The sequence below is a fragment of the Mesoplodon densirostris genome, chromosome 8 (genome assembly GCF_025265405.1).
Source record: "Mesoplodon densirostris isolate mMesDen1 chromosome 8, mMesDen1 primary haplotype, whole genome shotgun sequence".
In the NCBI taxonomy this organism is placed as follows: Eukaryota; Metazoa; Chordata; class Mammalia; order Artiodactyla; family Ziphiidae; genus Mesoplodon; species Mesoplodon densirostris.
In genome coordinates, this window is record NC_082668.1 from 1,509,436 (window position 1) to 1,533,135 (window position 23,700).

At 50.0% G+C, this 23,700-nt stretch overlaps 1 protein-coding gene across 2 annotated transcripts in view; it reads left to right on the plus strand.

Moving 5' to 3' along the window:
* Positions 1-23,366, plus strand: part of NDUFA10 (NADH:ubiquinone oxidoreductase subunit A10) — a 47,921-nt gene extending 24,555 nt beyond the window's left edge. For both annotated transcript variants that reach the window (XM_060106359.1, XM_060106360.1), the window contains one exon: positions 22,937-23,366. In XM_060106359.1, coding sequence (XP_059962342.1) covers positions 22,937-23,005 — 69 coding nt within the window. In that variant the 3' untranslated portion in view covers positions 23,006-23,366. The remainder of the gene's footprint in view (positions 1-22,936) is intronic.
* The last annotated feature ends 334 nt before the right edge of the window (positions 23,367-23,700 follow it).

The following is a 23,700-nucleotide window of genomic DNA, read 5'->3' on the forward strand; positions in this document are numbered from 1 at the left end:
CTCCGTTTGTTCATTAGTTCAGTTATTTATTCCACTAAATATTTATTGAGTGTGTACTAGGTGCCAGACCTGTCCTAGGCCCTGGGAACAAAGCAGCGTGTGACCCGGAGAAGAATCCCCGACCTCCCAGGCACTTACATCAGAGTGGGAGGAAACAGAAAATAAACGGAAGGTGAAGCAAAGAATTCGTTAAGTGACGGTGGCAAGTGCTGTGGAGAAAATTAAATTCCCAGAGGAGGGCAGGGCCGAGCTGTTGTGGGCTGGGGGAGTTGGATTTGAAGTCCTGGTCATGGTCCAGGAAGGCCTCACCGAGAAGCTGATGGGTGAGCAGAGGCTACAGGGGCGAGGGGAGGGGGTGGGTGTCCTGGGGGAGGTGGCCACACGGGGAGGAGAACCGAGGCAGCGCAGCTCTGCGTGTCTGGGACATCAGAGACACAGGCAGGAGGCCACTGTGGCTGGAGCGTGGAGGGGGAGGGAGGGCGGGCGGGCGGGCAGGGACAAGCAGTAAGAGGTTGCGGAAGCCCCCCGGGCTGGTGTGAGGGCTCTGGCTTGTCCTCTGCAGGATACGGGGCAGGAGAAGGATTTGTGTGATGCACTTGGTAGTGGGAACGTTCTGGTTTCTGATTAAAGGATGGATGAGTAGGGGTGCAGGCAGAAGCAGGGAGATAAGCCGGGAGGCTGGTAACGGCGTACGGGCCGAGAGGCGTGTCAACAGGGGCCAGGGTGGTCCTTGTGGGCGTTTGGGACAGTGCTCAGGCTGTGGATAGAACCGACAGAGGCTATTGAGCTTTTGTATTGGGAAGTGAGAAAAGGAAGCTGATTTCTAGGTTTCTGGCCTCAGGAACTAGAACTCTGGAGCTGGAACCGGCAGACTTTGGGGAGGCGCAGAGGTCCAGGTTTCCAGGAAGGATCAAGAACTTTTCAGTAGCCACGGCAGGTCTGAGATGCTCGTTATTCCCCAGAGGAGGTGCGGAGTGGGTGGTTGCCCTCGTTTCATCGCACTGTGTGGATACTGTGTTTCTTACTGATTGAAGGTTTGCAGTAAGGCATGCACAGTGGTTTTTGCAGACATAATGCTACTGCACACCTAATAGACTACAGTATAGCATAAACGTAACTTTTATACGCGCTGGGAAGCCAGAAATTCACGTGACTTGCATCATTGTGTTGTTTGGACCTGAACCTGCCTCCGAGGTCTGCCCGTAACGGGTTTGGGGTCTGAAGGTCATCAGCGTGTGACGGTCGTGTGAAGCTGTGGTCCTGGTTGGGATGGCTTTGCAGTGAGGAGAGAAGGGGAGCACGAGGTTCAGGGGGGCGGGAGACGGCAGGGGACCCAAGTCACTGTCTTCAGGGAGCTTACGCTTTTTTGTGTTTATTACTTCGTCAGTTATCTTTACAAGTGGGGGACTGTTCATAGGCATTTCGTCTTTTCTGTTGATGTATGTCTCTTTATAAACAGGTTGTGTTTATCTCTATCTCTGTAAGCAAGGAAGATTGAGCCAAATGACCCCAGAGAAGTTGAATGGTACCCAGAACAGGCGGGACCCTCGTGGTAGCCAGGTAGGGGGGCATGCACTGTGGTCGAGCATGGGTGGGCAGATGAGGGGCTCAGGAGGTCCAGCAGGGCTCCCAGGGACGGAGTGGCCTGATGTGTCATGGAGGAGACCCAGTTGCACCAATGTCGTCCCTCGTGGAGTGGGTGAGGGCCCCAGGTGGCCCTGCTTACTGCTGGGAGGAGACGCTTCTCAGAGCAAATAAATTCCAACGAACCAACAGCCCAGGCCATCGTCATGACAATTATGGGAAACACTACAAGTTTCAAAAATTAAATCTGGGGCTTCCCTGGTGGCGCGGTGGTTGAGAGTCTGCCTGCTGATGCAGGGGACAGGGGTTCGTGCCCCAGTCCGGGAAGATCCCACATGCCGCAGAGCAGCTGGGCCCGTGAGCCATGGCCGCTGAGCCTGCGCGTCCGGAGCCCGTGTTCCGCAATGGGAGAGGCCACAACAGTGAGAGGCCCGCGTACCGCAAAAAAAAAAAAAAAAAAAAAAAAAAAAAAAAAAAAAATTAAATCTGTATGGAAAATGGGCATTTGAAAGTCCCATATAAAAAGGAAAATGCATGCCAGCAAATAATGACAGTTTTGTTTCTTTCTAATCTTTATACCTGTGTTTCTTCCTTGCCTTACTACACTGGGTGAGTCTCTAGTTCATGGTTGGATAGAAATTGTAACCGTGGTCGTCCTTCTCTTGTTTCTGATCTCGTGGAGCAAGTTTTCAATAATTCACCAAATATTATGTTTGCTCTGGGTTAGGTGTAGATACTCTTTCTCAGATTAGGGAAGTTCCATTTTATTAGTAGTTTCCAAGGACCTTCTATTGAGTATGGGTGTTGAGTTTTATCACATTTGTCTGTCATGGGTGGTTTTTCTCTTCTTTATGTTAATATGGTCATAAAAATTTTAGTGATTGATTTTCTAATGTGAGGCCAACCTTGATTTCCTGGATCAGTCCCACTTGCGTGTGCTTTATCCTCTTCATGTGTAGCTGAACCTAATTCACGTATTTAGTTTAGGAGTTTTGTATTTATATTGGATGGTAATTTTTCTTTCTTGTAATATCCTTGTCAGATTTATTATCAGGATCATGCTGCTATCAAACACTAAGTTGAGATGGGACCCTCACATTTTATTCTCTGGAAGAGTTTGCCTAAGATTGTTATTACTGCTTCTTTCAGTGTTTAGAAGGATTGACTGATGGAGCTATGTTGAAATATTTTAAATTATAAATTTGTTTAATTGATGTGGAATGTTCAATATTCTGTTACTTCTTAGGTTTTGAAAGTTGTGTTTGTTGAGGAAGTTGCCCTCATTTCTAATTTCTTTCACTAAGTTGTTTAAAGTGTCCTTTTTTAATGTTTTAATTAGATCATATCTGATGGTGACTGCTGTCCCCTTCTCCACCCCTGTTGTTGGTCCTGGTGTGTCCCTTCCTTCTATACTCTTGAAAGAAGTTTGTCATTTAGTGAACTAGCTTCTTGCTTGGTATTGTTTGTTGTACATTCGAATTCACTGATTATTGCTCCTTATTTTTTCCTTTTCATTTGCTGTTTTTCTATCTTCTTAGTATGAGTGGGTGGATCATTGATTTTCAGCCTGTCTTGCTTTTGAATATATGCATGTAAAGCTGGTCACATTGCCCTCCAAATTTGTCTTAATTAACTTGATCTCATAATTCTTTCTTTTTTTTTAATTTTAAAAAAATTTTATTTATTTTGGCTGCATCGGGTCTTCGTTGCTGCACGCGGGCTTTCTCTAGTTGCGTCGAGCGGGGCTACTCTTCGTTGCAGTGTGTGGGCTTCTGTTGGTGGTGTCTTCTCTTGTTGCGGAGCACAGGCTCTAGGCGCGCGGGCTTCAGTAGTTGTGGCATGTGGGCTCAGTAGTTGTGGCTTGCAGGCCCTGGAGTGCAGGCTCAGTAGTTGTGGCGCACGGGCTTAGTTGCTCCACGGCATGTGGGATCTTCCCGGACCAGGGCTCGAACCCGTGTCCCCTGCATTGGCAGGCGGATTCTTAACCACTGCGCCACCAGGGAAGTCCTCATCTCATAATTCTTGATGTTATGTTTTCATTATCCTTCAATTCAAAACATTTTCTAATTTTAATCTGATTTCTTTTTTGACCAGTGTGCGAATTCAAATGATATTGGATCATTTAAAAGCAGTTGGAATCTTTCTAATTGTCTTTTTGTTACTGATTTCTTGCTTAATTTCACTCTAGTCAGAAACAGTCTTATTCCTGTTCTTGGAACGTGACTGAGACTGACTTTTCGGCTGAGCATTGGTCATTTTGGTGATGTTTCACGGTCCTTGAGAAGAAGGCTTACTCTGCCCCGTCGTGTGCAAGGTTCTTGCAGCGTCATTGAAAGGAAGTCTCTTGATCACATTCTTCAGATTGTCTCTATTCTCACTGATTTTTGTTTCCTTCTTCTGTCAGTTTGCTGTGAGAGGCGTCTGGAAATCTGTCACTCTGTGTGGGTTTCTGCCTCCTTTATTTCTGTCAAGTTCTGCTTTGTGTGTATCTTGAGGTTGTATTATTAGACATACACAAATTTAGACTTGCTCTACATTCCTAATAGAGTCACCCTTTTATATGTTATGAAATTTTCCCCGTTAACTTTAGTCACGGTTCTTACCTTAAAGGTTACTTTATTTGAAACTTATGTAGTGTCTACAACTTTCCTTTGGTTAGCATTTGCATGGTATTGCTTTTTCTTCATCTTTTAATTTCATTCATTCTGTATCTTTGTATTTCCAGTGGACACCTTTTAGCCTGAAAACAGTTATGTCTTTAGTTTTTGTCCAGTTTAAATATTGGGAATATTTGTCCATTCACATTTAGTGTAATTACTGATACATTTGTGTTTAAATAGCTTATCCTACTACATGTTTTATATTTTTCTTACCTGTTCTTTGTATTTGTTGTCTTTTTTTTCTTGCCTTCTTTTGGATTAAGAGGGTTTTTTTTTAACATTTTTATTCCATTTCCACCTCTATTTGCTTACTAGTTATCATTCTTTTAATAGTGTTTAGTGGCTAACCTGGTAATTACAGTATTCATCCTTGATTTATTGACTTCTGTTATAAGTTAGTAGCCCTCTAGTCCCAGAACACTGTAAGGACCTCGTAACACTTCTAACTCCATTTACCCACCTCTGCTGTTTTGTGTTGTTTTTGTCACATGTCGGGATTCTTCGAGTATTTTAAGCCCTCGGGACATTGTGGTTATTGTTTATGTGGTCAGTTCGTGCAGATTGACCCGTGGCTGCCCTGCTGCTGCTCTTACCCTCCCTGGTCTCCATACCTTCACACAGGATCATAGTTCTTCTGACTGAGGAAGCTTTGCTGACAACAAATTCTCACCCTTATTGTTTAAAATGGTCTTTAATTTGTTCTAGTTTTTATTTTGGAATTTTTCAAACTTAGAAAAATAGCAAGAATAGAAAAATAACTTCTGAACCTTTGTAAGTGGTCATCCTTATACCCCATTATCTTCAAACATCTTAACGCACAGATTCTCAGAGTGTGGTCCCCATATCGGCATCACCTGGGCATTCATGAGGAATGCAAGTTCTCAGGCCCCAGCCCGGGCATACTGGATGAGATTCTCTGGGGATGGGGCCCAGGAATCTATTTTAAGGAGTCCTCCAGCCAATTCTGATATGCAGTAAGGTTTGGGAACCACTGTTTTAATGTGTAATTCTTGTAAACAAGGACATTCTCCTCCATGACCACAATATAGCTATCAAAATCAGGAAATTAACATTCATACATTGCTACCTCTAATCTACAGACCTTGTTCAAGGCTAATCAGTTGTCCCAGTAATGTTCTTCAGAGCAAAAAGGTCTAATCCAGGATAATAGATTGCATTTAATTATCTTGTCTCTTTAGAATCTTTGAATCTGATCAGTTCTTCAGGCTTTCCTTGATATTCAAGACCTTGACACTTCTGAAGATTACAGGATGGTTACTTTTTAATATCCCTCAATTTGGTCTTGTTTTCCCATGATTAGATTTAGGTTTCATGTGTTTTTTGTAGGAAGGTCACAGAACTCATTATATCTTATCAGGTAGCACTGTGATTCCTCTTTGTCCCATCACTGTTTCTATTAACTTTGATCACTTGACTGAGATAGTGTCCTCGCTGTAAAGTTATTCTTTTACTCCTTGTAATTAATAAGTATTTTCAGGGGAAGTACTTTGAAACTAGGTAAATATCCATTTTCTCATCAAACCTTGACGCAGTAGTTAGCATCTGTTGATTTTCTTGGCTAAATTAATGATTATGTAATTTTCCTAATTCTGTCATTCCTTCTACATTATTAGTTACTATTCTACTATAAAGAAATGCTCTCTCTTCTCTGTTTATTCATTTATTTATTTATATCACTATGGACTCACAGATTTCTGTTTTATCCATATACATCTATATTCGTTTCTGTCTCTCAGTATATTGACAGCTATGAATTCACATCAGTACCTTCAATTCCAGAGTGACACAACAAGGCTCGTTTTCATCGTCCCCCAGCCCATGTCCTTCTCAGATAGTGAGAAACCCGGCTTCCCTCAGGTCAGTGCATCTCCTTCCCGGATCCGTCCCCCCAGTGTATCACCAGGTTCCCACCACTGCTACCCCTGCTCCTTCCACAGTTTTCACTGGTGTTTCTCCTGCCTCTGCTGTGTCCTGCTGCCCACCCATGTAGGTGCAGACCTCTTTTGAAGACCGTTTTCCTGTGTTTCTGGCAAGGTTTTGTTTTGTTTTGTTTTTAGGTGGCGTTTCTGACTTGGTTTTGAGCATTTACACTGTCTTGGGGTGTGTGCGTCTGTACTTTCGTGTGTGCTTTGCTTGTAGTTCAGATCATTCTTTGGCTGATATTCGTTGTCAGTTTTAGAAGAGTCTTGCTAGTACCTCTTCAATATTGCTTGCACCCCGTTTTCTCTGCTCTCCTTGGGCTCCACTTGACCACATCTTGGACCTTTTCACCATGTTCTGTGTCCCTCTTTTCTGTATCTTTCATTCTGTTTTCTCTATGACCTTCAGCCTGGATATGTTCTTCACTCTGTCTTCTAAGTTACTACTCTTTCAGCTCTTCCCAATCTGCTCCTAGACATGTATTTTCTATATTTGAAGTTTTAACTTTAATTGTAGTCCTTTTTGATTTTAGAATTTCCATTTTTGTATAATTTTGAGTTGTCCATTGAAATTAGTTTGTTATCCAAATTCTTTGACATATTAATCACAAAGTTATCTGGTAACTGTAATATCTGGACCTCTGTTCCATCTGTTTAAACTGATTCTCCCTCTGTCCTTTCCGTTTGGGGACGTTCAATCTTTTTTGGGATGCTGGTATTTTTTAAAATGCCAGTCATTATTTTGGAAGGACTGTAAAGCTAGCGTGAGGCTGCTGTTGCTGTCCTTACTGTCTTCTGGCGGCGTTTTCGTAGGACAGACTCCCGAGTCTGTCAGAAACCAAGCCAGGGGACACTGTGCTGAGGTTGCTGAGGTCTGGTGTATTTCCTGTTTGACCTTCCTGATGGAGCACTTTTACTAGAGCCCCTCCTCTTTGGTGGGTCCTGACCTGCAGTTTTGTCCCCAGGGCCCCTTCCTGCTGAGGGCTGGCTCAGCCCCAGGCTCCTGCCTGTGAGAGTGGGCGGGGCCCTAGGGGGAAGCAGTCCCCTTGCAGCCACCCTTCTTGCTTTCCTTTCCTGGGGCCTTGGAACCGCCCTGCCTTTGATGTCTCGGCACAGATGTTTTTTCATATGTTGTCCGTTTTTCTTGGTGGCTTGGGAGGGGCCTTGATCTGCACTAGTCCACCAGAAGCTGGACATATTCGTCATTTTACCCAGTGACACAGGGAGGCTATTTGGCAATTTTTCATCGTTGTTAAGTTTTGTCTTATTTTTAATCTGTGAGCATTAAAGGGCATTTATTGGACTTACAATTTAAATGTTTAGAAATGTTGAAATTTTTAGTCAATATTTAAATGATTGGGGAAATCTAATTTTTAAAATGCTTAAGTGTTTTTAAAAAATAACTTCATTTTTTAGAACGGTTTTAGAGTTACAGAAAAATGAAGGTACTGGAGAGTTCTCATATACCCCAGTTTCCCATATTAACATCTTATATTAGTGTGGTATATTTGTTACCAGTACTGAACAATATTGATACATATTACTAACTAAAGTCCATACCTTATTCAGATTTCCATCGTTTTTCCCTAATGTCCTTTTTCTGTCCCAGGATCCCATGCAGAACAGCAAGTGGCTTTCAATTGTCACGTCTCCATCGGCCCCTCCTGGCTGTGATGACTTCTCAGACTTTCCTTGTTTTTAGTGATTCTGACAGTTTTGAGGAGTACTGGTCAGGTGTTTTAGAGAATGTCCATCAATTGGAGTTTGTCTGGTGTTTTTCTTACCATTAGCCTGGATGTGTGTGTTTGGGGGAGAAAGACCACAGGGTTGAAGTACCATCAACATGACACGTCACTGCTGGTGTTGACGTTGACACCTGGCTGAGGTATGTCTGTCAGTTCTCTCCGCTGTGTGTTTGCTCTTTCCCCCTTACCAGAAGTCACCATGCCTGCCATAGCCTTTATATTTGTGGGGTAAAAATTGTATGACTATTTAGAGGAATGCTGTTTTTTGAAAGGAAATTTAGTTGTTTGATATTTTAAAAAATGATAAATTGAAATTAGAATGTAAATAATAGTGACTATATTTCTTCATTCACAGAATTTCTTTTGAGTGTTAAAGACATGAGCAACAGTTACTACCAAATTTCCCTCTAGAAAGTGTGTTATGAGGGATAAAGACGAATGAATAAAGCCCTTCTGTGAGTGTCTTTTGCAGCTGTTTGTAGCTGGAAAGGTTTGTTGCTCCTCAGAGAAGGTTCCCTGGCCAGGCTGCAGAGCGTATTTCTAGAAACGCCCAGGCGAGCAGCCGTGAGGCTTGTGTGTCTCTGAGACACCGAGACACCGGTTGGTGCCCTGCAGGGAGGGAGCGAGCAGTTTGGGAACATTTTAAGGAATTGTTTCTTTTAGAGAAGGACTGGTTCAGTATTAGAGTGGAGGGTGTTTTGTGGCCATTCATTTCCTGGAATAAGGGAGGGGTTGGTGGGGTGCTTTTTTATGGCGGTGGTCTGTAGAAATCAGTTTCCCTGCTTCCTCATTTTCTAGGAAAAAAAATTTTAATGTTAAGTATGTTTCAGCCAAACTCCACTGACAACGTGAGAAGTTTATACAGTTGACCCTTGAACAACGTGGGGGCATATAACTTATAGGCGGGCCTCTGTATCCACGGTCTGTGGTTCACCCCTGTCCGTGGATTCAGCCACCCAGGGCCCCGGTTGCATGGTAGTGTTCACTACCGAAAAATATCCGCAGATAAATGGACCCACAGAGTTCAGCCCATGTTGTTCCGGGGTCAACTGTATCATCCTGATTAATATAATAAGGGTAATAAACTTAGTAGAAACACACTTCATGATTTCATAAGAGGCTTGAAGTTCACTTGCACTGTGCTTATGGAGACACTTGGGAAGCATGAGGAGGGTGGTGTTCTCATAATACATCCATTATATCGTATGCATGTTTTATAGTGGGTATGGAACTTGTTGATACTTTGTGGCTGGAAATTATTGGCTAACACTTCTAATTCTTGGAAAAAGAAGTCATGCAGTGTCCTTTTGTGTTTTTTTTTCTTTAAACACAGAAAAAGTAACCCAAAATTTATTCATATGCATATGGGGAATTACAAAATAAGTAGGTGGTAAATGGCTAAAATTAGACGCTTACATGGTTAACTTCAGAAGGGAAAGGGAGGGACAACAAGAAGCTTGCATCAGAAGAACAGTTTTGTTTCTAGGGGAACAAGTGGGAAGTAAGAAAATTTGTGATACTAATTGTTTATGCAGGTGCAAGTGGTATTTTCCATATGTTCATGGCCATAAACACCCCAGCAATAGGAATTTATGACAGTTTCTTCTTTCTTTAAAAAATTAATTAATTAATTAATTAATGGCTGTATCGGATCTTTGTTGCTGCGCACGGGCTTTCTCTAGTTGTGGTGAGCAGGGGCTACTCTTCGTTGCGGTGCGTGGGCTTGTTGTTGTGGAGCACAGGCTCTAGGTGTGCGGGCTTCAGTAGTTGCAGCACTTGGGCTCTGTAGTTGTGGCTTGTGGGCCCTAGAGCGCAGGCTCAGTAGTTGTGGCACACGGGCTTAGTTGCTCCGCGGCATGTGGGATCCTCCTGGACCAGGGCTTGAACCTGTGTCCCACGCATTGGCAGGTGGATTCTTAACCACTGCACCACCAGGGAAGTCCCTTTATGACAGTTTCTTCCCCAGAAGTGTCTGCTTCCTTTTGTTTTTTTTTAATGAAATATTATGGTCTCCTTTTCTCTTTCAGGAACTTTCTACTCTTTCTGTCTTTGGTATTTTAGAGTTTAACCAAGATAGGTCTAGATTTAAATTTCTTTTTTGTTACGTGGGTACTTCCTGATTTGTTGGTAGGATCTTATTCCTTGCTTCTGTTCTCAGTTTCTTCCCTTGCTTTAAACATCTTAAATGTAGTCACTATCTTCTGTGTGTGATCTCAGGTTTGGAGGCCTGTCTCTGACTCTGTCGTTCATTGTTTCCTCTGATTCTTACCCATGGTGGCTTATTTCCTTCTGCATTTTGGAGACTTTGGACACTGAGCTCATGCTTCATGGGTATTTATCCCTGGGCCCCAGGGACGTTGGATTTCAGGTGAACCCAGACTCTCTCGGTATAAGCACGCCCCAAATATTTCGTTCATGGGGCATCCTGTGTCGTTTGCTAATGCTGACAGCCCTGCTCCTGGAAGGACTGCTGCCGCCTCCAGGCCCTGAGATTCAGGAGGAGCCCGGTTGTAAGCTTCCTTTGCTGCTTGTGGGATTCCAGGCCCCGGATGGTGAGGCTTGGAACCCCACACTTGTGTGAGGACAGGCTGAGGCTGTGAATTCTTAAGACGCCCGCTGAGACACCCTTGCCGTCAGGGCGCTTTCTTCCCTCCCGCCTTTCCCTGAGGGTGCGCCCTCGGAGCTGCGCATATGTGCACAGGTGCATCACAGGTGTCCACCTGCTCTGGCACCGCTTTGCCTTGCCTCCCAGCGGCTCTGAAGATGCCCCGGGGTGGCGGAGGCTGCAACTCTCCCTCTGGTTTCCAGCTCGCTCTTCATTTCAGCCCCTTGTGATTTCTCGTAGAGCTCATCAGTGCATTTAAAAGCATTTGTAGAGGTTTTATATCAAGAGGTTTTTCAGGGTACCGGGCTGTTGTTTTGCCGGAAACGGAAGGCGTCTGTTTCTCTGTGTGACCCGAAAGCTGATTTGGTGCTGGTTCTTCCCATGTCCCTTCCACAGAGGGTCCAAGTGGGGAGCTCTGTGTCTCCCTTTGCTCAGAATGTATTTGCTCAGTGAACCCCCGGGATGGAGAAATCTTTCAGTCCCCAGCGTTGAAGGCGTAGGAGGGAAACGCAGAGGATAAAAGGCTTGTGCGGTGATGGGAGGATTGTGTCCGGGAGAGCTATTCGGGCATCTCAGAGCACTGAGCAGTACGAGGGAGGGCGGCTCACCCCGCGCACGTGGTGCTGAGCCTGACGTTGCAGACACGCCCCAGCGGGGTCATGTCAGCTGTGTTCTACATCGAGTCACTTACCACGCAGCAAATACTTACTTTCTGTTGCAGGCGCTGTTCTGAGCACTGGGGATATTGGGGAATAAGACAGAGTTGGGGGAGGAGTGGACCAGCGATCACCAGTACGTAGGGAGGCCTCTGAGTGCTGTGGGGTGGGAGCAAAGCCGTCCTGGGTGGGAGCTGTTTTGTGGAGAGAGGCCTTGGGTACCAGAAGACGTGGGTGTCCCGGCTACACTTGCGGGGAGGGGGCGGGGTTGGGAGGTAGAGGCAGGCTCGGCACGTTCTAGGAAAGGAAGAGTCCACGTGGTGAAGTGGAGGGGCAGGCCCAGCGCAGGTGAGGTGAGAAGGTAGCAGGGCGCGCAGCAAGGGCCCGTGGGCTGTGGTGTGAGGGCTTTGGTTGAAGTCGTAGCGAAGCTGTGGCCCGTTGGCGTGCTCTGAGTGATAGAATCTGAACCACGTGCTAGGAGGATGGCTCTGCGTGCCGTGTTGGATGTCGACTGGGGCACAGGTGGAGGCGGGGAAGCAGAGCTTCAGGGAATGGCTGAGAGACGACGGGGGCATGGCTGTGACCAGGACAAGCTCACCTTCCTTCCCCGCAGCCGCTGTCTCCCGGGGCAACCTCGCCGTTCCCTGTGCAGCCAGATTTGTTCTTACTCCCTAGGTTTTCTAAACTAAACTATCGTTGAAGGATTCAAATGAAAGAGGGTCCACAGGGGAAGGGCTGTGACTGCAAGACAGGAGAGCGGGCGCCTGAGGTCCCTGCGATGGACATAGGTATTGGTATTGGTCATATGACTTTCAGACTCACGTGTATGGCCCTAGGAAGAGAGTGGGGGAGCAGTGTAGACCACACCTGGGTGTGCTCTGAACTGGATGCTGGTGGCAGTGGGGACGATGTGGGGGCGCAGGGGATTCCTAAGAGGGGGAGTTGCTTGTGGCAACAGCGGCCTTGTGTTGTAGACCGTCAGGCACACTGGTTTATGGATATCTTTCCTCTAGAGGCTGGACAGACTCGGGGGCACCGGGGCCTGAGCTGGCAAGTGTCCAGGTCACAGGGTCCAGACAACTCATTTGGCTTCTTGGGCTTTTGTAATTTTTTCTTTTGCTTGTCCTTGTGTAGTTTGAGGTCCATGCTGACATTTGGGCATGCGGTCTGCATGACTTATGCCCCGACAGGTGGCCCATATCCTGGGAAGGGGGCTGTTTTTCCGGGAACTTCTTCATGGGGCCTCTCAGCTCTTGCAGCCCTGGAGTTGGGCGCCTGCTTTCTGGCTCCGCAGCGTGTTTCCGTGGTGGCCACGCTTGTCACACTGCAGAGCCAGGAAGAGGCCCTGGGAGCTCCCCTGGCCTGTGTATTCATCCGGTTCCCATTCGTTGCACTCTCAGTGCCAGACGCTGCTCTAAGGACACAGAGCTCTGGAGAGTCACCGACCAGTGGGAACCACAGACACGCGGACATAGGATGCGACGTGGTTGCCGCTGGGGGCTGACGGGGGAGAGGGCTTCACGGTGGTGGCCCAGGCGTTGGGATTACAGGATGAGGGGGTGAGCCCAGTCGTCGGGGGCCTGGGGGCCTGGGTCTTCTCCGAGAGGAGGAGCAGCATCGTGAGGGCCGGAGGCCGCCGGAACGGGGCTGCCGCGGGCAGGGGCGCTGGTGTGTTGGCTCCGGGCCGCGTGTTCATGAAGGGAAGGGGGAGCGGTGAGGACTGAGAACCGAGGCAGGGCCCGGGGGCTCCCGGCTGCTCGGGGATCCTGAGTCTCGCTGTGGGGAAAGGGCTTTCGTGGGCCCCCTGGGATGAGCTGTGGGCTTTGTTCAGAATCACTGACTGCAAGAAGCCCTGTGAGGAGAACCTGAGAGACAAGGGAAGGGCGTGAGGCTCGGGGGCCAGCTCAGGGCGACACTGGTAGGAGGAGGTGTGCGGGCAGAAGCGGGTGGAGGTCGAGTCAGGAAGGCGTTTCCCTCCAGCCCCGCACCTGGGGCACCCGCGGCGGCAGGAGCAGGCGGGAGTCGAGTCGGGGAGGCCGGCCTGAGGGTGAGGCCGGAGTGTCCTGCTGGGAGCGGGCCTGAGGGCTCGGGACGGGAGGGGGACGAGGCTGACGGGGAAGTGGCCTCGCCGGCCAGCTTTGAGCATCTGTGGGGGCGGGCCCTGCGCTGTGCCCACAGGAAGGCACGACGGTTCTCGTCGCCGCTTGTAGGCGTGGTTCCGGGAGGGCAGGTGAGGCCACGGCGTCTGCCGTCCATGGCAGGCAGCCCCTCACGCCCAGGTCCCGGCTGGGGCCGCGGGGCCTCCCGTGCAGACCGGGCCAGCGGCTTGCGGCATAGTTCACGTGTCAGCATTACCCCTTCCGCTGTGTCGTGGCCCTGGGGCCTCCACTGGTGCGGAGTGACCTTTTTAGGAGAGAAAGGATCTCGGGTTTTCATAGAACAGAAGGACTTGTAACGTCGGTTTGGTTTTGTTTGGTTGATCCGGTGGCCTGGGCGTTTGGCTCAGTCCTGTGGCTGGACTGGCTGGGGTCCTGCTGGCCTTCAGCCTCCCATCTGGTCTCCAGGGGCTGCCCGGGGATCTCGGAGGGGCGTGAGTACCCGGAGCCTGAGAAGCATGTGTCAACGCATTTTTCATTCACACAGCCCCTCTGATTTTGTTTGGAAGTGACCCTATAGACAAATTCATATAAATACCTAACGTGTGCATGAGCGCCTGCTAATTTTTTAAAGTCATTTTTCAGACACTGTGCCAGGTCACTTTTTATTACTGAGCAGCCCTCCCTTGGGGTAGACAAACTGTGAGTCGGTCTCCACTTTACCGATTCCATCTCTTTCCAATTTAAGGAGGCCAGATGCTATTAAGATACTGAGTTCCTTCCATGAATCCGATCTTGTCCAAGACAGTTGCTAGGACAACAGGATCTTCGGTTTTCTCTCCTGCTATTTTTATTTCTTTACTATCTCAGGTTACTATTTTCATTTTCTGTATCAAGTTCTTCTTTACCATTTTTTAAAATAGAGATGTTTAATAACTTTAATATGTTAACACTGTATGTTCTTGCCTTTACGAAGTTCACCTTAATAAAGACAAACTTGCAGTAAACAGAAAAGCCTTAGGATCAATGTATCTAAACCTGCTGTAGAAGAAAGGTACAGACTTGGTCGTTTCATGTTTCCTCTCGATGTTCAAACCTTAGTTAGAACTTAATTTGGTATCTATCTTTTATGTTAAAATACCAGTTCTCAGTTTAGAAGTCGTTTAACGTGAGAGTAGGTGCTAAATGTCTTCAGTCTGTCCTTCATTAGTTGTGGCTGGAAGAGGCATGCACCCCTCTGCCCTCACTGCGTGCTCTGTGGAAAGCTCATGATTGAAGTTCAGTGTTTGTCTCCATGTCCCATTATTTATATTTCTGCATACAGAAAATAACGTATGTCCCTTGGAGAAGAAAGTTAGTATATAAAAGGTAGACTTTTTACCAGGTGCACTGATTTGTGTGCAGTTGCAGGTTTTCACAGGAACCTGCTGGTGCGAAATGAAAGGGTAGTGTTTCACACGCACCCTGACCCACCAGGGGTGCCTGGACTTTGCGTGTGTCCAGTCATTACTCTGGTTTTAGAATTTTTAGGACACATCCCGGTTTCAGGTATTTGAACGAGTGCTTGAGTTAGGAGCTTTTCTTTTTCACAGTTAATATGAGTTAAATGGGATTAAGACATTTAAAGTATATGATGATGTGATGCTTGTGGTGTGAAGATAGGACCTCAATGTGGAGTATTTGTAATAGGCTGTGGTGTTTGTGTGCTAAAAATAGGAGGCACTTTTTTTTTTTTTTTTTTTGCGGTTTGCGGGCCTCTCACTGTTGTGGCCTCCCCCGTTGCGGAGCACAGGCTCCGGACGCGCAGGCTCCGGACGCGCAGGCTCAGCGGCCATGGCTCACGGGCCCAGCCGCTCCGCGGCATATGGGATCCTCCCAGACCGGGGCACGAACCCGTATCCCCTGCATCGGCAGGCGGACTCTCAACCACTTGCGCCACCAGGGAGGCCCAGGAGGCACTTATTTTTAAAATAAAAAGATTGTTTTTGAAAATGGCCTTTGATAAAATAACATTTTTTGGAAGTTGATTTCATTTTTTTTATACTTGATTTGTGTTTAACGGTAATGGAAAATTGGGGACATTGCATATCACAGAAGTGACTTTCATAAATAACTTCCCTGGTGCTCTTCTTTAAAATTAATGAGGAATTCTTAGCAGGGCTCATCAGCATTTGTATGTAATAGTGAGTAACAGGGGTGGGAAATTGGAATCCCCGAGCCACCCCACAATTATTTAGTAGTTTTCAGCTCCTTGGTGCATCTAGAGAGAGCACAGTCAATAGTACCTAATATTACAATTTATCGCTCCAGTGGAGTAAAGCAGATCCCGAAGAGCCAAGGCGTATTCCATCCTTTTTTAAAAAATTCACCTTTTTACAGTAATACAGCACAGGATTTGATGCTAGAATTACTACATATATTTAGTCCTCCAGGAAAACTCTTCCAACCAGGAAACCCCGAGCATCACTGACTATCCCTGAGGTGATGCTAAGAAATAAAAGTGCCCCCCGCTCCCCGGGTAGTTATTTGAGGCACCCGTAAAAGGGCAGGAAAAGCAGGGCAGCCGGCCTTCCCAGGGCAGGGTGGTTGTGGACTGGACCCTGACATGCGTCCTACAGTCTCATAGCGGTAGAGCTCAGTGTGTACCGGCTGACGGGAGGGGAAAGCTCCACGTGGTGCAGGGACTTCACGCGCTAACAGCGCACGGAGACGTGCCATTTAACGCAGCGGATATCTGCAGGGGGTGGTGGGCAAGACGTTCCGGGATTCAAGGGTCAGAGCATCTGGGCTCGGGTGTCAGCCTGCCCCTTCTCGCCCGGTGACCTCGCGCGCGTCACTTAACATCTTTTACCTCCGAGACAGTGCCTGCCTGCTGACCTCACGTGTCCGATCCCAAGGCGGTGCTGGGAATGGGACTGGCAGGCAGGCCGCCCTCTAGGATCCAAGTCCCTCTTGATTGCGGCGGGCGTCACCAGGGTGGGTACCCACAGGAAGGGACAGTGGACTCGGGAGTCCCCAGGAGTGGTGCTGGTTCCCTCGGCTCGAGGAGAGGTGTCGTGGAGGAGCGGGCGTCGTGTAGGGCAGGCGTTCAGGAGGAGGAGATAGATGCCCAGGAGGGCGCTCCAGGGAGGGCAGCCAGCTCGGGCAGCAAGTTCCGGGGAGAGCGGGTCAGCCGCCCATCCAGGAGGGTCGCTTGTGGGCCCGGGAGGACCCTCGATTTGTCTGATGGGGGCTGAGCGGCGGGGGTTTGGTCGGCTTTCTCCCGAATGGTGTTTCCAAGGGCATCGGGTCATCAGACTCACTGGGTGTTCTTTCCTACCGAATCGTTAGTGTTCATAAAGCGGCAGTTTTCTTACGGGACTTCTTTCCTGAGAGTGATTCTCTAACTGGTAGATAACTGCGTGCAGTAGCAGCTGGGGCTGGAGAGTTAGACGTTCTCTGAGCAGAAACCGGAGTACCGGCACAGAGGTCATCCATCAAAGGGGGCGCGCCCGTGACCTTCGTGCTGTCACCCGCCTCCGGGGAGGGGCTTCAGCTGAGGGATCTGCTGCTCCTGACTTGCTCACATTTCAGCCCTGCAGCAGCGTCTTGCTCCCTCTGTCCCTGGCTTCTGTGGGCTAGTTGATTGTTTTCCGTGGTTCTGTTTCATTCCCTCCGTTGACCTGTCAGCTGCACCTCTTTATCTCATCGTTAGTGACTGCTGTGAGGTGTGCAGTGCACACCTTTACCTTGTCACGGTGCCCCAGGCAGCCAGCATCGGGCCACGTCACACACGACGTGAGCCCCTGGCAGCCGGCTTCTCTCCCCGCTCTGTCCTCTGTGCTGTTACGCTTGTGTATTTCACTTCCACACATGTTAGGAACCTCAGGATATACTGTTACTACTTTGGCTTTAAACAGTTCATTCGAGCTTTCTATTCAGTCTTTCCTCCTCCCTGTCCTTCCTCCTGCAGCTGTCGTTTCTGCTGTGCTCCGTTCCTTCGTGTAGGTCCAGGTTTCATCTGGCCGAGTAGCCCCCTTTAATAGCTGACCTCATAGTACAGGCCTGCTAGTGATGGCTTCTATTAGCTGTTGTTTAGAAATATATTTATTCCCATTTCATTTTGATAGATTTTTCATTCATCATAGAATTCTGGGTTGACAGTTGTTTTCTGCCAACACTAAAGATACTCCATAGATTCCTGGCTTGCACAGTTTCTGAGGAGAAGTACGAAGTTATTCTTATCTTTGGCCCTCGTACCTAACGGAACTTTTTTCTCTGGCTGCTTTTAAGACTTTCCTTTACTCTCTTTATCACTGGTTTTCAGTAATTTAAGTATTATGTGCTTCTGTGGTTTTCTCTCTGTTTGTCCTGCTTGGGGTTTATTGAGTTTCTTGGATGTGAGGGTTTCTAGTTTTCCTATCATTTGGAAAATGTTTGGTCGTTATTTCTTCAGATTGTTTTCCTCCCCCATCGAGGACTCTGAGTGCACATATGCTGGATGACTTGATCCTGTCCCACAGGTCACTAAGAGTCTGTCCATTTGTCCTTGGCCTTTTTCTCTGTGTGTTTTGTTTGGGATAGTTTCTGTTGCTCAGTCTTCAAGTTCACTGCTGTTTTCTTCTGCGGTTACATGTAATATGCTGTTAATTCATTGTGTTAGTTTGGGTACTCCGAGAAACAGAAACCAAGATGGGATTAAACGCTGATGAGGTTTTGGAGGGAAGCCCCTGTGAAGGATAAAAGGACCAGACCTGAGGTGGAAGGCGTCTGGCCCTGTGACAGGGCAGGGGAGGGGAAGAGATTGGGGAGGAACAGTCCAGGAAGGGTTTGGCCAGGCCGACGGGGTGTCCTAGAGCCAAAGGCTCCTGCTGAAGAGGCCCACGGCCCACGGATAGGCTGCCATGGAACCTCTGCTGCTCTTGGTCGTGGGCAGAGCCCCTTCTGTGGGAAGCGTGGCCTCGGCGTGAACAGCGTAGCGGGCCCAGAGGGTCAGCACCTGGGCCCTCGGCTACTTGTGCCTCCTCTCAGCAGGACATCTGAGCAGCACATTTGCGTGGCTGCCACACCTACCCAGTGGAATTTTTATTTCGGGAATCCTGGGTTTTTGTAAACTCTAGAAGTTCTTTTTACATTTTCCAGTTCTTTCATTATTTTCCTTTTCCATTTAATTTCTTGATTACGTTGAATATTTTTACAGCTGTTTTAATGTCCTGTTTCCTAATCCGTCATCTTTGTCATGTCCTTAGTCTGCTTGATTTTCTTCCCCTGGTTACAAGTTACATTTTTCTCTTTTCACGTGTCTAGACATTTTTCATCGGTTGCCATAAATCATGAATTTTTATGTTTACGAGCACTAGGTTTTGTTTCATTCTTTTGAAGAGTGTTAGAATTCTTTCTGGCAGGCAGTTAAGATACTTGCAAGTCAGTTTAAGCTTTGGGGGCTTGATGTTGAACCGTTTTGGTGGGTCTAGAGCAGCCTGTCTTCTAGGGAAGGGTTAGCCCCGTCCCCGGTGTGTCCCGGGGGTCTCCGTGCCCGTGTGTGCAGTGAGCGGTCCCTCTGCTCTGGCTGGCTCAGCCCCAGGGCAGCTGTTGGACTGCTCGCCCGGAGACACCCTGGGACGTCCTTTGCCTGGGGTGCTCTCCACCCGCCTCGGGGGCACCGCCCCACGCACGCTGCCTGCTGCTCAGCCAGAGACCGAACGCGCTGGGTGGACGGGGCCCTTTTCTGCCTAGGTCCTTCCCGCTAGCACATGTCTGCTCAGGGCCACCAGCACACTCAGTTGGTCCAGTTTCCAGATGCGTGTGGCCAGGGGTTGAGTCCAGGCCCTCTTACTCCCTCGTGGCGGGAAGCTGCAGGCGTTACCTGGCATGGGTTGGCCTCTCACTTGGGCTGTCCCTAGTGGTGGAACCGGAGGCCGGCCGAGGCGCCGCTAGAGGCCAAGGTGACTGAAGTCGCGGCCGTCAGGGAGCAGCTTTCCACGCCCGGCGGCTCCAGCAGGACGCGCGCTCCACCCCATCCTGTCACCCTTGCCCCCCCTTCCTCCTGACCGTGTCCTCTTCTCCGCTGTCCGGGTTGGTCAGGGAGGACTTCTGCATCCCCTCCACTCGTCCAGCACTTTCCACCTGCTACCATTCCACTTCCCAACTGGTTTATATACTCTGTGTATTTTATGAGGTTAGAGAAGATGGGACTTTTATTCGTGTCTCAAAGCAGCCAGCACACAGTGTATCAAATGTAGAAGGAATTCACAGTTCCCTCCAGGAGGATGAGTGCATATGTATTTCTCTTCTCAACTGGCTTTTGTCCAGGCAGCTGGCAGTTTAAGCCTGTGCCGGCCTCTCTAAGCTGCGTGTGACAGAGTGCCTGGGAGGAGCAGCCTCTGTGAGCTCGGACCTCTTGAGCCACTTCATGACACCCGTGCCGTCCCGGCCTGTAGCATGTAGAGATGCGCGCCTTTTTCTAAAATCAGAACTCACCCAAGGTTTAAACTGTCCTCACAGTCAAACTCGGCAGCATCTCTTTGTTTCAGCTGCACCACCCTGAGCTCAGACCTGCCGTGCCCGTGGCTCCCCGGCCTGACCCAGGACACAACTGACTGCGGGCCCGCGTCCAGGAGTCACATTCTTGTGCTGACGGTCGGACGAGGTGCCCGCGTCGGCTTCTGAGAGATGCTCCCGCCAGGAGGTCCTGGGCCACTCCGTCCTCACAGGGCCACAGGGCGTGTTCCCTCAGGCGATGAATGTGCTGGACTGGGGCTGAGAGGTTTGAAGGTGGACTTAAAGAAGCAGATGCAGATACGAGTGATGAAAAGGAAGAAGCTTTGTTTTGCATTCTCGTTGTGAAACATCCCAAATGGGAACCCTCCTGGGGTTCTCTGTTGGCTTAACTGCACTGAAAGGGAACCCTGAGGGTCTGGGGACCCTTGTCTGGGTATCAAAGGCCAGTTAGGTGCTGCTCCAGGAGGTCCAGAGAGCAGATTTTGTGACGCAGTTGATAGATGCTGGCTGCACTCAGCGGTTCCACATTCTGCGAGGTTTTATTCTCTGCTCTATGGTTTAAAATTTGATTTGCAAAGAAGACAGAAGAGCCAAACTATGGCCTCCCCGGCCCTTCCTCAGCAGGTGCTGGGGGCTGGCCTGGTGCCGGTTTGCTGGTGTCGGTGAAGCTTGAAAACCTTTCCGATGAAAAGATACCACTTTCTGGTGTGATAAAAATTACGGAGTGATAAAAATTAAGATTGTTCTTTTCTTGCTACAGCAGTTGTGTATTCATAGCAGTTGGCTGGGAACGTCTTTGTGGACAGGGAGAGACCACGCGGGGAGATGCACCCGTGGCTCCTGCTTTGTGGCCACTCTGCCCCCGTCCTGGTTCTTGTTCCCAGGGGGTGGCCGCTCTCCCACGGCCTCAGCGCGGCCTCTCTCTCGTTGTACAGACACGCCCAATGTCTCCGTCATAAAACGCAGAACATGCTGCATGAGTTTTCTGTAGCAGCTGTAACGAACGGCCACAGGCTGAGCGGGTGAGAAGGTGCCCGTGTCATTTTCCAGTTCTGGGGGTCAGAGCACAAACGCAGGCGTGGGGCTGTGCTCCCACTGGGGCTCTGGGGAGCCTCTGCTTCTTTCCCTTCCAGCTTCTGGAGGCCCCTCGTGCCTTGGCTCCCGTCCCTGGTCAGGCCGACCTCTGCTTCTGCCACCGCATCTCCTGATCTGACCCTCTCCCAGGACCCTCATGATGACTCTGGGCCCACCTGTCAGTCCAGGGCGGTCTCCCCGCCTCGAGGTCCCGGCTTAATCATGTCTGCACAGGCACAGGGTCTGAGGGTGAGGACATGGGAGTCTGGGGGGGGATTTTGCGATCTCAGTACCCCCTCGACACAGAGGCACTGCTCACACCCCGTCTCCGCGCACAGCGCCCCCTGCTCGCAGGCTCCGGGGCGTCTCCTCTCCTCGGGTTCTTCCCCGCGCCGTCCTCGCTGGGATGGCGCCCCCTCCCTCGAGCTGCCAGGTGGCGGCTGTGCAGCTGGGTCTCCAGCACAGCCCCACCTTCTCGGCCACCGACCCAGTTCCCCACCTGCCCGTTGGTGGTCTCCCCGCGGCGGCCCACGCGCTGCTTCCATTCTGCTTGGGAGCCAACCTGGGTGCCCGCCTCCGCTGTGCTGCCCAGGCTCTCCTGAGCCCTTAAGGCCCATGGAGGTCGCTGAGACCCTCACACAGGGCGGCACCTGCAGCTCTTCCGGCCCAGCGACCACCTTCTGCCGGAGTGCCTGTCGGAGCTGGAGAGCAGGGCTTCCGCTCTCACTCCCGGGTCCTCCCGCCACTCCTGTCCCCTGCTCCTCCGGTGGCCACGCCAGGCGTCCCCTCTCGCCCTGCCCCTGGGCTCTGCTGCTCCATGTGCGCCCCCCGCTGGCTCCCCCTTGGCGGAACCCTGGGCCTCGTGTGCCACTGGATCCCTTCCCAGTCTCCGCCCAAGAGGATGACTCCTGGGGGGGAGCCGGGTGTTTTCTTGTTTGCCCTGTTGTATACCCAGGATGCTCCTGGCACCTGGACGAAACCTCGTGCACAGAGGCTCCCAGGGCAGGAAGCTGCGGTCAGCCTGCACTTCTGTCCTCCCCACTTACAGGTCCCCGCTTCTCTCAGCGTCCTGCAGCCGTGCACGCCCACTGCAGGCCTGTGCACCTGCCAGAGGGGGCGCAGGCTCAGGGCCGGGGTGGGTCGTGTGGCCGCGGGGAGTGTCCAGGCAGGGCTGTGTCTGGCCTCGGGTGTGGCTGTGACCCCCCTCCTTGCACTGCAGCCTCTGCCTCCACCTCGGTGTGGCTGGTAATGAATGCCCTCTGCTGATGAGAATCAAGGAGAGGCTGATTTGTTTTTTAACCTGCTTTAGCACTTGTTCTTAAGGGCAAAGTGTGGAAGATTTTCGTGTGTAGTATGTAGTGTGTACATATCTACTGTTGGACCACATTAACTGGAAGGTGGGAAAAAGAAAACTCCGTATTTTGTCCCCACTGTGTAACTGGATGAATCTCATTGTGCTTGCCTGTTCCCTGCCTGGCCTACGCAAGACTCCTTCTAGCCTCGCCTTCAGAGCCAGGCTTCCACGCTCCACAGTGGAGGCCGACCCCGTGACGCTCCATCCCAGCCTGTGGACCCCTCGCCCTCGCCGCAGGCTCCCTTCCCCTGGGAGCCCTCCTGGCTATGTGAGGGAGCCTCTGTGCCCCTCCAGGTCCACCCTGTGTGTGCCCTGTGCCCCTGGGACCCCTGCCCCTGATTTGTGGTGGGGCCCATGGCAGGAGGTGCTGGTAGGAGATGGGCACGTGGGGCAGAGAGAGGGGCTGAGACATCTCCCCTCCCGCCCTCCCCCCCCCAAAGCTGTGGCTCCCCTAGGTCAGTGCCACTTCTGCCCGAGGCTCCATGGCCACCCTCCCGACAGCAGCACGGACACTTGGATTGGCCACTGGCATGTGTAGCACCCCCAGCAGCATGTGAGCTCCCAAGGGCAGGGTCGTGTTGTGCTTCATTTTGCGGGACCTCTCACCCTTACAGCGGGACTGCCAGAAGCAGGCCCCGCCGGCGCAGGGAGGGGAAGGATGGAGTGGAGGAAGCCGTTAGGTGAGCTGGGGGGACGGACGTACGTTGTAAACTGCTGGTGACCACGGCTTTCCCTCCCGCAGCTGCCGGGCCGCAGGTACAGCCCTGGGTACAACAAGGACGTGGGGGACAAATGGATCTGGCTGAAGTGACGGACGCCTCCGTGGAAGCTGCCTCGCGAGGATGAAGATGCACCCAGGCCGCCTGACTCCCCTGGACTCCACATTGCTTAAAATCGGGGATGGGAGTGAATGATCCTGAAGTTGCACAGTGGAAGAAACGGCCCAGCAAACAGCAGTCTGCCCTGAAGTGTAGTTACGGGAATGGAAGGAGGCACCCCCATTTAAAGCTGGGGGCCCTCCAGCTTTATTCTGGGACGATGATCACGGGGAGAAACAGTCTGCTGTGAAAGAGCAGGTATCACTTGGAGAATCTCATTTCGTCACAGTCATGCTCTGTGTCAGGCAGGTTTTGTACGTTGTGTGTTCAGACTTCAAGAAATAAAACCGTTCTATGGCACTTCTCTCCATTATACATCTGCCCACACACGCATACGTGTCACATACGTGTGTATGCACACACACTTACCATTAGCCAACAGTTTGCTTTGATGTGGTTTGGTTTGATCAAGACATATATTAGGATTGAAGAGTTTTTCTGAAGCATTCTTTTTGTTTTAGAATGTAACTACTACATTAGAGAAAAAGGAAAAAAGCAAAGAGGAAATACCAAAAAGAGGAAGCAATTACCCTAGATTTATAGAGCAGAGTATTTGCTGTGAAAGAGAGTTTGGAAGTCTCCTGTGGTGACCATCATCAGCTGGTCTTGTGACTCCTTCCTCTGAGGG